Source organism: Epinephelus lanceolatus, chromosome 24 (assembly GCF_041903045.1).
Source record: "Epinephelus lanceolatus isolate andai-2023 chromosome 24, ASM4190304v1, whole genome shotgun sequence".
NCBI lineage: Eukaryota > Metazoa > Chordata > Actinopteri > Perciformes > Serranidae > Epinephelus > Epinephelus lanceolatus.
The window spans coordinates 6,205,798-6,219,583 of NC_135757.1; the positions used below are offsets into that span (position 1 = coordinate 6,205,798).

Here is a 13,786-nt window from a genome sequence, read left to right on the forward strand (position 1 = left end):
ATCTTGTCATGCTTTAAAGGTATGTCTTCGTTGCATGTTACTACAGTGTATTATTCTCTGATCGCTGCCAGTAATACTGGGCCTGTGTAGACAGTGATGAGGACAGAAGCTGCTGTGGTGCTGACACGGGGCGACCAGCACCTGCAGCTAGTGATGGCCAAATGAAGCTTCATGAAGCACCAGTTGAATTTGCTGAACCCAGTAGATGGCGATCTTGGTGTAATGAAAAAGGCTCAAGGGATGGGAATGCAGTTTGGTTTCAACTAGCAATGGCCAAATGAAGCTTCATGAAGCATTTTCTTTATTTTTTGGGTCCACTCTGGCACTCTTTGTTCAACAAAGGGTTGAAACCAAACTGCATTGCCATCCCTTGAGCCTTTTTGATCACACCAAGAGCGCCATCTAGTGGGTTCAGCAAATACATTCATTTGGACATCACTACCGGCAGCAACACAGCTCCTTTAGCTTTTTGACCCACAGAACATGAAGGGTGAGGCACACAGACCACATCATCACTTGGATTTTAATGGTAGCGAACAAAATCACACGGAGTTCATTTTAAAGGCCAGTGTTGTCCCAAAATACTAACTAAAGCCTTGTGCACATTAAACTGAGCCACTGATGAATACTGACCGGGTCAACTTAGATGTAGCTCTACAGAGTGACAGGTTAAACATTGATACCTCACAACCCAGCACCTTTTTACCGCACACGACTCGGTTTTAAAAGCATGACAACAATGATAATGATAATAATGATAAGTGTAGTGAATGAGCACAAAGTGCCATGGGAAAGTCCGCGACTGTTGGGTAATAACAAAGTCATTTGGCTGTGAATAAACCATCAACAGGGAGCTGGGAGAAGGAAACTTTACAGTGGGACACATGGCAGCCCATTCTCACATGTTCTGAGAGTCCTATCGTTACTGCACGGAGCGCTGACAGCTGACACAAGCATTATTTCAAGTGACCTTTCTGTAATTATGAGACATCATGCCCATCAAACTGTGATGTAAGGCACCTTTTTACAAGTGCTACGCATTTTGAAATAAAGTGGCTGACTCATGATTACATACGATATAATAAGTTTAAAACCGCACAGTAATGACTACTGGCCAGCTGACAGTTACAGCACCAGTCTGGAGTCACATTAAGTATAACTACATAAACATTTTTAAAAAGAGGTAAAATATAAAACATGATAATATAAAAAAAGACCTGATTATTTTTTTCTTTTAAAACCTAGAAAGTAACAGTCTTTTGGTTTCAAACGAACCACTTTTTTTTTGCATATGAGCAGGCTCAGAGAAAAAACTGATAAAAAAAATGAAAACAGCAAAAAGGTTTGACTTTAGTCAGATAAATAAAAATATAAAAAGCAACTCATCTCTGTGGTGTGATACATGTCACAGCATCGATCATTTGGAGGCTGTCTTCAGGGAGGCCACAATGACACTCCCGGCTTTGATAAATAAGCTTTTTCTCCATGATCGTACCTGTGACAGGAACTTTACAATATGTTGTGTCAAATCTCAGGATATTCCATCAATAAATAAGCCGGGCTCAGTGATCAGAAGTTCTTGAAGATCTCTAAGTCCTTCTGAGGCACAGGAGGGTCTTTCTTCCAGTCATCCTCTGGATAAACATCAAAGTTAGAGGTGTCGCCTTCATGGGAAACTTTAGGAAGTATGGGAGGCTGTGGAGACAATGGGACATTCAGTACAAGTTCAAGTGCAGGTCTGAAACAATCAAGCTAACTGAGCTACGGCGTAAGCTCCACGTTGACGTAGAGCTTAGAAGTACAGATGTTTTGAATGGACGATGTAACTGGTGTTTGACATGAACTGTTGTGTTCATTTCCAATCACAAACTACGGCAAGAGAAACAGAGCGAGTCAAATGGAAGCAGCTCTCACCTTGAGTTTCCTCAGAGGAACCGCCTCCCAGTCGACTGTCTTAAACCATCGATGCTTCTTCACATCGTCTGCTCCGTTCTGAAACACGAAACATGGCTGTAAGCAGTTGTACTGTACAACACAGCTGGACATCCTCTGAAACCATTGCTTTTATTTTAAATTCTTACATGTACTGTGACTTCTGAAGGATGGTAGTGATCATCCATAATGATACACGTTAATTGAATCTTAAAATCAACCACTTCTAAAGACAATTAAGTCCAACCCAGCAGCAGGAGCAGCAGGGGCTCTGATAGGCCAGACCCTGCTACTACTTAACAGCTGGCCAATCAGAGCCCCTGCTGCTGCTCAGTGGGCTGAACTTAATTAATGTCATTTGATGTAAGTGAAGGAAGCTGTGGGTTTGTTGAACAAAGAGTGGCAGAGTGGACCCAAAAAATAAAGAAAATGGTTCATGAAGCTTCATTTGGCCGTTGATAGTTGCAACCAAACTGCATTGCCATCCCTTGAGCCTTTTTCATTACACCAAGAGCGCCATCTAGTGGGTTCAGCAAATACAACTGGTGGTTCATGAAGCTTCATTTGGCCATCACTATGAGCAAGCTCACGCTAAAGCTGAGTACACGCTACACGATATCAGCCCAATCATAGCCCGAGACAGCGACGTACGGTGTCAGCTCGGATTGTGAACGACAATGAGTATCGTACGTGATAATCCATTGTTTCATCTCGCGTAGTGTGTCATAAGCTATGTTTCCATCCAAAAGTTATTCGAATCATTGGGAAATGCGCATTAAAAGAAATATGAATCCTGTGTGTTTCCATTAAATGTACGGACTTTGATGAAAACTACGAACTCGTGTGAGTTTTCCGCAGAACTGGAAACAAAACAAGTCTCGCATTCTTCTTCTTCTACGTTTTCTGGTGGTTGGCAACCAGCTTGTAAATGCATTACCGCCTTCCCGACCCAAAGTGTGGATATCACCATGGAGAGAGGTGCGCTACGTCAGACGTAATTAGAACATAACTGTTTCCATCCCCTGTTTTGCGAATCAACGTTTTTTCGAATCAACCAAAACCCGGCTAAAGCGAGCGTATTTTAGTTTGTACGAATCAGGGGATTTAAATTTGAATTTTGGCGTTTCCATCACAATTTTCTGATGCGATACTTCTAGATGCGCATCTAAACACGCTGATGGAAACATGGCTATAGTCGACGACAACCGACGTTTCAACGGAAAGTCTAGCATGTTTTATTTTCTTTTTGTCATTCAACTGCTCCTGTCACAGTTGTCACTTTAACCAATAGGAACACAGAGCGATCTGCTGCCGTGGACAACTGTACGACAAAAACACCCCAGGGTTTTTGTTATTTCCTCTTGGGATGTTACCACACAGAGTAAAAAAGGAAAATGATGGCGTGAAACAGGAGAAGCACTTCAGTAACACGCTGAGTACTGCCGTTAGCATCAAGCTAGCAAACAATGTTATTTCTTCATAATGGAGACGGACATAAAGTAAGAAACATTTGAAAGAGACTACATTATAAACGGGCCGTTATTTATTATTCCCTCTGTATCTTTATATTTTTACTTTTTATCCGCTCCTGTTTGCCTTGATAAAGTTAATGCATCGTGCCGTCATTTCAAACTCAACACTTCCTGTATCTGTTTCAAATTAAAAGCCTTCATCATCCCTTCATTTTCTAAACAGGCTTTTATTGTGAAACATTTGCAGGAACTTGTTGTGGAGGCTTCAGTGACTTGCATGTTTGCGTACGGTACTTCAAATGTAGCTCCTGCCATCTGGTGGCAATTTTTACGTTACTACAACATTCCAGCTGGCACATGAACCAGAGATGACTTGAAAATATTGAATGCAGAATTTTAAAATCTTTTTTGATTCCAGTGTATTAATGTGTCATTTTAAATGCCAAACAGATTAAAACATTTATAATAGCATTTCAGAAGGTCTATCATAATTATATTGGCACAGTTGGGCCTCCGTACACGAGGACAGACAGCCTGTGACTTACAGCAGCATCAGTGTTGTGTTAATGAGCGATGATGTGACTGCTCCGCAGAGGAATATTGGCAGACACAAATCAATATCATCTTGTCTGGGATTATGCGAGTTAATCACTGGGCTTAGAGAAGTATTTGTTTTATTGAGAGCAGCTCTCAGTCTCTGCTCCTTTCACTAATGTTAATTGAAACGCTCCAGTCCTCCGGTCTTTTTCATTGGGAATCTTCACAGCTCCCACTGATGAGTGGTGACGCGGCAGGCATCCAGTAAAATGTACACACTATTTGTCCTGTGGAGCTGTTTGGGAGGTAAGTGATCTTTAATCCCTCTGTTATAATCAGGGGACAAACTCAATATGAGGATGTCAGGGAGATTCATTCACTCCAGACACACAACATGTAACTTTGCTGAAGGACGATCACTGCGCGTGAAGCAGCAGCTGGGGCTCCAACAGCTGGGGGACATGATTTATGGGACATGTACTCTGACGCCCTGAGACCTTCTTACCCAGCCCTGTTTGAGGTCAACTCTAAAGAAGTTCTTCAATAACTCAACTATGAACCGCACTGTGCCTTTTTATTGTTGCCAGGCAGCCACCCCATCACCCCCTTACCCTAACTTTTCTGTGTAATCAATCTACGGTTGATTTTTTTTTTATTCTTCTCAGACTCTTTTAGCGACTTACTGCTCGTTCAACGGTTCCTCTGGCAGCAGCACAGCATCTCTCCCTTTTGTTTTCTCACCATGCCCACAAGAAATCGACGTCGTCAAGCGTCGTCATAAACCTTTGGTGATATAAACCTCGCAGCTCGACAAAAAACTACATATATGTGAATGTGCGATAGTTACGGTATCATAACTGCCTGTCACAGATTACAGCGTGATGATTAGAGTAGAAATGGCAGAGCATAAAGGTCCAAAGGTTCTGGTTTCATGGGGGAAATGAACGGCAGGCTCCTGAGTGAAAGTCCAGTGTTTGTTTGACCAGTCTATCTCCACCCTCACCGTCCCTCTACAGACTTTCTCTATGGCAAGCTGTTTTAACATTTAATCGCTAAGTTTGACTATCTGGAATTACCATTATAGATATCAACAACATCATTTTGACTAGTCGTAATGTCATTGTGACTAGTATGCAATTTAATTGAAGATATCTATGACGTCATTCTGACTAGTCAAAACTACAGTTAGAGGTATCTGTAATTTAGTTTTTACTAGTAACATTCAAACTATTTTTGCCATTCATGTGTATGGGGTTTGTCATTATAGATATCTCCAATGTAGTTGCAGATATCTGCAATTCTTATTGTGGATATCCGCAACTGAATTGGAGATATCTGTAATTCAACTGCAGATATCTACAACGTCATTTTGACTAGTCATAATTCAGTTGCGGATATCTACAACGTCATTTTGATGAGTCATAATTCAAGTTCAAGATATCTACAACGTCATTCTGACAATCTGAAACTTAATTCAAGATATCTAGAAAGGACCATGTAGATATTAGGGCTGTCCTGAATACCATTTTTTAACATTCGGCCCTTCGGCAGAATTTATAACGAATATTCGTTCACGGCGGGGGAGGGGGGGCACTCCGGGGTTTTTTTCGGACCTAATTGTATTGCGGAGTTTTGCACAGTGGGGACCAGATCTTTGCTCTCAAACCACAAAAAAATGCGATGGCACAACAGTCTCCTTCAGTACATTATTCTATGCTTCCTTTTGATTTTCACATTGGTTAGTCATCCTGTTTAATTTGTCTTCTGATTAAATCGGAACCGTTGAAACAAGTTGTAGGAAGCCTCTGCAAGTAATTGGTTGCTGGCAGACACTCTGTGCCGTGCACTGTAGAGCCGATGCGCTGCTGGTTCTGCCGGCCTGAATAGAATATAATGTCTATAGCCTTACTGTTGTGTGCACAGCCATTATAGACTGAGCTGAGTAGCGATGCGCGGGTCGACCCGTAACCCGCGGGACCCGCAAATGGACCTGCGGGTCAGGCAGCAGTGATCGTCTGTTAAATCGGTCTGTAAATGATATTTTGACATTATTGGCTATTACTGTCATGGCATCCGAAGATACTGATGCGTTGAGCAGGTGACAGTCCGCGGACGTTTTCAAAACACACTTGTGTCACGCACTCCAAAAGAAACTTGTTGAAACTTTAAACAATAATTTATTGTACAAAACGGGGGAAAAAAACGTTGACAAAAATGGTTCCATAATTCATATTAAATTCAAAAGATAACGACAAAACAGCTACAAGTTAGAGAGAATAGTGATAAGGTGGTAAAACTTGGCATTGATCCACAGCCTACCATGCGCACAAGCTCAGTTGGTAGTAAATAAAACGAATATTGAATACCAAATTTTCATAAGGAACACCTACCTATAGAAACGAATATTCAAATATCCGAATATTTGGGTACAGCCCTAGTAGATATCTTCAATTGATGATAATTAAAGATATCTTGAACTTGAATTATGACTAGTCAAAATTAAATTGTAGATATGTCAAACTGGAATTACAGATATCTCCAATTCAGTTGCAGATATCCACAATAAGAATTGCAGATATCCGCAACTACATTGGAGATATCTACAATGACAAACCCCATACACATGAATGGCAAAAGTAGTCTGAATCTTACTAGTCAAAATTGAATTACATATATCTTGAATAAGAGTTTTGACTAGGCAAAATTATGTTGCAGATATCAGTAATGAATATCCAGTCTAGCTATTAAATGTTAAAACGGCTTGCCATACTTTCTCGCTCTTTATACAATGACAGCCGCCCCCCGGTGTGTATCGTACCACCACAAAAGGTGCCTCTGTGCATCGGTATCTGAGGCAGAGATCACTGATGGTACTTTTGTATGATGGGCAGGACCACTTCTTCTCCTTCTTTACTTTATGTATTGAATGAGAAAACTTAGAGACTTCATATTGGGCGGAACGACTTTGCACAAGTCTGAAAACGTACATCCCAATTAAATACTCCAGGGCAACTGAATGTTTATCTTGAAGTAAGGTATTACCCTAACAGTCAGTTACAGTTTAAGTCTTTGGAGGACAGATTTTAAATTTGTATTCCTGAGAGGAGTGACGCTGTGGCTTTCATTAGCATCTAACAATATTTAGATTACAAGTGAGACATTACAAACAGAGCCACCCCCAGACGGGCATTACTCCTGCTGGATGTGAAAACCCTGGAACAGTCCAAACACACCTTCTGTACGTCTCTCTCCATGCAGAGTAAGTGAAAGCATGTGGAGCTCCAGTCACACTGCAGCCACTTCCCTGCCATGTCCTGCTCCTCACACTGCTGACGTCAAACTACCTACTGAAGGTATGAAATGTGGTCGAGCTGCCATGTGGTTCAGGGAGCCTGGAAGTCTAACCAACTCACCTTCATGTTGCCTAGCCGTCTGGCTCGGTCAATGACCAGAAATTTCTTGATGAGGTCTCTGGGGGAAAAAGAAACAGTGAGTGAATCCAATGCTGTACAGTCGTCCTCTCTCTCTCTCTCTCTCTCTCTCTCTCTCACACATACACACAAGGAAAAACTGTCTGCTTCTCCCAGCACTGTCAAAATGACAAATGCATCCTAAGCAAAGGCAGCCTGACAGCCTGAGAGAGGTGGCGAGGGCTGCTGAACAGAGCTGTGTCCCTTTGACAATCTTTTAATTGAAGAAGGTAAGCACTTTTTTCGCAGACAGGAACTTTCCGAGTGTATATATACTTGTGCACGGGATGTAGACATCCATGTGAGGGGAATGATGATGATTCACACGGGGCTTAAAATGGCAGAGTGTAGGCTTTCTGATGAAATGTGATAGCTGCTGACGAACAGAGATAAAGGTGCCGCATCTCACAGCCGACGAGCTCCTGACAGCCTCATAAATACAGTGGCTGGATGTTGACAAGTCAGCGATTCCTCAGTTTTTGTCTAAATCCTTCCTATGCTTAAAGACAGGCCTTTGGAGCGATATGTCACAGAGAAATATCTTAATCAGCTCCCGGGGAAAATGTTTGTATTTATGCCTTTTTTCGTGGATTTCATGACGGAGAATTCATGTGGAAAGAAGACGTGAAGACGTGAGAGAGGCTACTAAACAACACAATAAGGCAACCTTTGATTTGTGGATCATTTCTCCACGTCAGGATGTTTGGTTTTCCTTTTCCCCTCAAAGCAACACTGATTACTTTGTCATAACACCAAGAGGTTCAATGGCTTTGGGTAATATAAAAGAGTTGCTCGTAATGATGAACCCACAGAGAACAATCCCCCGTCTTTAAGCTCATTGTTTTGGTTTCACGGCACATTTCCTGTAAGATCAAGTCTCGGCGCTCTCATCAGAAGCTACAGCAGCAAACAGCAGTGCACACAAAAAACTGAACAAGCACAACAGGCCACAATTTGCACTAAACAAACTAGTCTCTTTGCTAAAGCAAAATGATGACTAGAATTTCCACCCTGCGGTTGTAGGCCTCCACACAAGAGTCATATTTCTCTTACAGTTTAAATCCATGTCTGTGAAAACATGGATGCTTCACACACTTCTTCCCCCCGGCAGCACAGATGATCTTTACAATCAGCACAGTTTCAAGATGGACACCAAAGATGAATGTCTGTTCCTGAGATATGACGTTGAATGACTGAAAAGTGTTTTATGCAGAACATTATGATGTCACAGTGAAGTTGACCTTTGACCTACTGAATATAAAATGTCATCACGTCATCGTTTCATCCTGTTAGACATTTGTGTGAACTTTTATTATAGTAGTATAAGTGTGAGAATTCTTCAGGCACGGCCAAAAACATGTTTTTTGAGGTCACACTGACCTTGACCATTAATTACATCACGTTTATTCTTAAGTCCAAGTGGACGTTTGTGCCAATCTGCCAAAAATTCCCTCAAGGTGTTTTTGAGATATTATGTTCACGAGCATGAGACGGATGCAAGGTCACATTTACCTTGACCTTTGACCTTTAATTACAAAATTCTTATCACGTTTATTCTTAAATCCAAGTGAACGTTTGTGTCACATCTGCAGAAATTCCCTCAAGGTGTGTTTGAGATATTACGTTTATGAGAATGAGACAGATGCAAGGTCACATTTACCTTGGCCTTTGACCTTTAATTACAAAATTCCTCATCATGTTTATTCTTTAGTCCAAGTGGACGTTTCTGTCAAATCTGCAGAAATTCCCTCAAGGTATTTTTGAGATATCGCGTTTATGAGAGAGAGAGAAAGACTGATGTGAGGTCGCATTGACCTTGACCATTGACCTTTAATTACAAAATTCTCATCACGTTTATTCTTAAATCCAAATGGATGTTTGTGCCAAATCTGCAGGAATTCCAAGGTGTTTTTGAGATATTATGTTCACGAGAATGAGACAGATGCAAGGTCACATTTACCTTGGCCTTTGACCTTTAATTACAAATTCTGTTCGCGTTTATTCTTCAGTCCAAATGGATGTTTGTATCAAATCTGAAGAAATTCCAAGGTGTTTTTGAGATATTATGTTCATGAGAATGAGACGGATGCAAGGTCACATTTACCTTGACCTTTGACCTTTAAATACATCATGTTTATTCTTAAGTCCAAGTGGATGTTTGTGACAAAACTGCAGAAAGTCCACGACGTTTTTGAGATGTTATGTTTACAAGAATGAGACGGATGCAAGGTCACATCTACCTTGACCTTTGACCACAAAAATCTAATCGGTTCATCACTGGGTCCAAGAGAACGTTTGTGCCAAATCTGAAGAAATACCCTCTAGATATTATTTTGACAAGAATGCGACAGACAAGGTCACAATGACCTTTACATTTGACCACCGAAATCTAATCAGTTCATTGTTTCGTGTCAGAACTGAAGATATTCCCTCAAGGTGTTCAGAGATATTGCGTTCGCGAGAAAGGGACAGATGGACGGACAGCTTGAAAACATAATGCCTCCGATTTGACACCATAGATCAAGTTCATGGATCAAGTTAAGCTTACAGTTTTGCTGTAATACCAGATCATTTTGTTCCGGCTGCCATTGTGTCAAACAGATTCACCAGCCGGAGCATTTAGTGGTCCGATGTGGTGCAGTGCATTCTGGTAGTTTCTACCTCTTGGGCAAAATCCAATTCCACATCCCTTTTTCTCTGTTTTCTGTGGTCATGTAAAACCAATTTCAAAAGTAGCTGCAGCTTTCTACTGCAGAGACGGCCCAGTCTTAGAAAATCTTTCCTGCAGTGAAATACTTGTGTGTAGGGAAAGTGGAGCATTTACAGTAGCAGTTATCAGAGAGCAAAGCGGAGCCGAAAGGAGAGTAAATACTGGACTCTAGTGGAATGATGATGCTACTTTAGAAAAAGATAAATGTCAGATGGCATGTTTTTTTTTTTTGTTGCACCATCCCCAAGTGGACAAAAAAATCAATTAATTCTGCTTATACTTCACACAGAGCGGTTCCATTTTGATAACAGGAAGACATGGAGGAGGTGCAGAGAGTGTAAGGTCAGGTGAACACAATGTCAACATGTCCATAACACCTAACTAGTTTAGTGACTAATGACCAGACTTTTCCTTCTGGGGTCACCCTAGGACAGCTCTATAGTCTTTCTGCTGGTCTCTGCTCGGCAGCAGCTGCTCCTGGAGTCACAGCAGTCTGCTTGCAGTCCTCTGCAAGGCCTTTCACTCCTTGATGGATGGGAGCGTGTGACACGGAACTGTGTAAGAGTGATATAAATGGTGGAAATATTAAATATCCTTCTGTCTGCCGGCCGCAAGATAGATGGCTTAACAGTGGGAAGCTGCGGGTTCTCTGAATTATCAGGGGAAGCAGTGTGTGTCTGGCCTCTCCGGGGCCACTGTGTCAGGACTGATTGAGTGAATGTACACGCACTCACACACACACACACACATACACACAGATGTACACACCCAGAGTGCACTGAGCCTGTAATCTTGCACATTCCAGCACCCTCCAGCTGGTCTAATAGCTAGTGTGAACCGCGGAGGGATCGGTCCAAATCAGCTGGGTGTGTCATTAGTGACTGCAGGTCCACCTGAAGCCCCTCTTTAGCTCCAGAAAGCTCGTTGACCTTCGTGTTAAAGGGCCGCTGCAGCACTTAGAGACCCCGTCTACAGCCAATATGGCCCACACGTTCATTTGAAGTATTATGCTGACCATTTCAGCATAATACTTCATTTGAAGTATTATGCTGAAATGGTCATTTGAATGGTGGGGGTCAGGTGGGGTGACCCTGGGTGGGAAGAGGATCACTTCCTGTCTGTCACAGCTCATGAACGTGTCCTGCTACAGGCCAGGTTTTAGTTACAGGTGAGCATCAGTGTAGCTAAAGAACTGGTCCCAGGTCCTCGGACATTCTTGAGTGAAAATATATCGATATATTATAAAAAATCGATATACTGCCCACCCAGACACCACATAAAATGAACATCGCACAACACCTCGTGGCATAGTGCAGCGGTATGACGCCATACAGGGACTAAACTAAATGTTAAGTTCCAGTACATACAAAGACATTCAGGACACACACACATTCCTGGCTTGTGTAATCTTACTTGACGTAGAAATCCAGATGGCGTGGGAATTCCAGTTTTCCGGCCAGAATCTTCTGATAGATTCCAAATGGATTGTCATCAAAGAACGGCGGGTACCTGCGGAGAGAGGTACATGTCATCTGCAGCCTGCCCCTCTGAAGCCGCGCACACACTGTCACAGCGTGCTAACTCAATTTGTACTCGGCAAAAAACAGCATGATGCAAGGAGCAGGTAAGCTAGGTAAGAGCTTACATCGCCTCTCCAGTATCAGTTTGAACTAAATGGTGAGTGAACAGATGGAGAGGTCACCATTTAGTGTGTGTGTGTGTGTGTGTGTGTGTGTGTATGTGTGTGTGTGTGTGTGTGTGTGATAACTTTGCGCTGTAGACAGAGCAGCCTTTGTTCACAGTTATGATGATGATTCTGTTTGTATTCCTACCACCCACAGGCCTTCTGCTGCTGCTGCACTCCACTGAACGCTTTCCCAGCTCTCCTGTTCTTCCCTCTGCTCCGGCCTGGACAAGTCATTACCCACAAATTACATAATGGGACCAGCCTCTAAACGCATTACGCAGGGAGCAGACAGGCGAATAATCGCACCAGTTTGTCACACGCCGTTTGCCTTCCCAGTGCAAAGCCCCAGAGTCAGGAGACTGTGGGATGGGGGTGTCTGGGAGCCGGCTGTGCACCACAGACTCCACTCATGTTTTTTGTTTTTTTCTTTCCTCTAAACTGGTGCTGTCATAGGTGGAGAATTTGGGTCACTGTGGTAAAATGGACGGAGAACAACATGATGTGATCATTTTCTGACCTAAATTTATGGTTTTATAATGTTATATATGACATATATATCACACAAAGAGTGATCACCTCTGGATTTGTTATTAAATGTATGATAAAAGTTTTACTAATGACATCACAGTCTGTCGAAGAGGAACAACAACACTGCTTCTAGATCCTTTTACATTTCAATCCACAGTTTGAATGAAGTTGTGATAGCGCTGTGTAGATGAGACGAGACCATCAGGTAAAATTGCAAACACATTGATGTAATGAAAAGAAGCATAACGCACGGATTGCCTTTCACACCTATGCAACTAGATGAGATGGTGTATCATCGCTATGCAACAACTTTCCGTACTTCTGTTCTGATTTGCAGCTTTTCAGACTTATTTTGTGGCTGAATATAATTTGTAGCTTCTTAAAATATGAATGAGGATAGTGATAGTGAGATACTGGCTACAGCTGCATTTGTAGGAGTGATGAAACGGCAAAAACAGAAACAAAACGAGCATCAGACGGACTGTGTTTATAATAAATATGCCGCTATCATCAGTCAGTGAGAATGTGTGTGTGGGCGGGGCATAAGCACACACAGCAAGCAGCAGCAGTGACCCACTGTCTGACACCGTCACATTGTGAGGACAGAAACAGAGGGCTTGGTGGGAAAGGAGCACCTGCCAAGCAGGCAAACACGCCACTGGCGCTCATTTTGACTTGACCAGTGGACTTCACTACAAGCCGATTGGCTGTGAAACAGGTGACATACCTGTGATTTGACCAGCTGAGTTGCAGGTGACACCATCAGCCGGCTTGAGTCGAGCTCAGACCGGCCAGTTCCCACTGCTGCAACTTTTCTCTGCAACCCTTGAAAACGGTTTCGTCTCGTCATGAATCGTAGGTCTGAACTGGGCTTTATATCACGAGTGTTACGAACACTGCAGGAACTTGCTGCTACTTCCTGTTTCATGGTGCCTATCCAAAACAGACACTTACATATAGAGATGTACCGATACCACTTTTTCCTTCCCGATACCGATTCCGATCCCTGACCCTTAGGTATCTAACGATACCGAGTACAGATCCGATACCAGCGCGTAAAATAAAAATGGATTGGATATGAATTGTTGCATGTCTCAACTCCTAAAACTCTATGTAAAATATTAAGAAATAAATACATAATAGTAGAATGAATGCCATAAAACTTTTTTATTATTATTATCCAGTGTTATCCAAGACATTATAAAGGCTACAGTAGAATGCTTTTTAAACTCCGTTTCCGTTTCGTTTGCCTGTAGCGTGCGTATGCGTAATGACGTGAGGCATTACGTGGTATCGGATTGGTCATAGGCTGTACTCGCCGATACTCGATACCGCATTTTAGGCAGTATTGGAGGCATTTCCGATACTGGTATCGGTACAACTCTACTTCCATACTAACGCTTTTTACCCTTTCAAGATAATTTGAACCACATCTAAAACGGATTTTTAG

The 13,786-nt window shown here is 42.3% G+C and overlaps 1 protein-coding gene across 1 annotated transcript in view; it reads right to left on the reverse strand.

Annotated features, from left to right (window-relative positions):
- Nucleotides 1-504: 504 nt before the first annotated feature.
- Nucleotides 505-13,786, reverse strand: part of prkx (protein kinase X-linked) — a 32,257-nt gene continuing 18,975 nt past the window's right edge. The window contains exons 5-8 of the mRNA XM_033616182.2: nt 11,535-11,630; nt 7,355-7,412; nt 1,915-1,992; nt 505-1,695 (exon numbers count right to left, since the gene is read on the reverse strand). Coding sequence (XP_033472073.1) covers nt 1,570-1,695; nt 1,915-1,992; nt 7,355-7,412; nt 11,535-11,630 — 358 coding nt within the window. The 3' untranslated portion in view covers nt 505-1,569. The remainder of the gene's footprint in view (nt 1,696-1,914; nt 1,993-7,354; nt 7,413-11,534; nt 11,631-13,786) is intronic.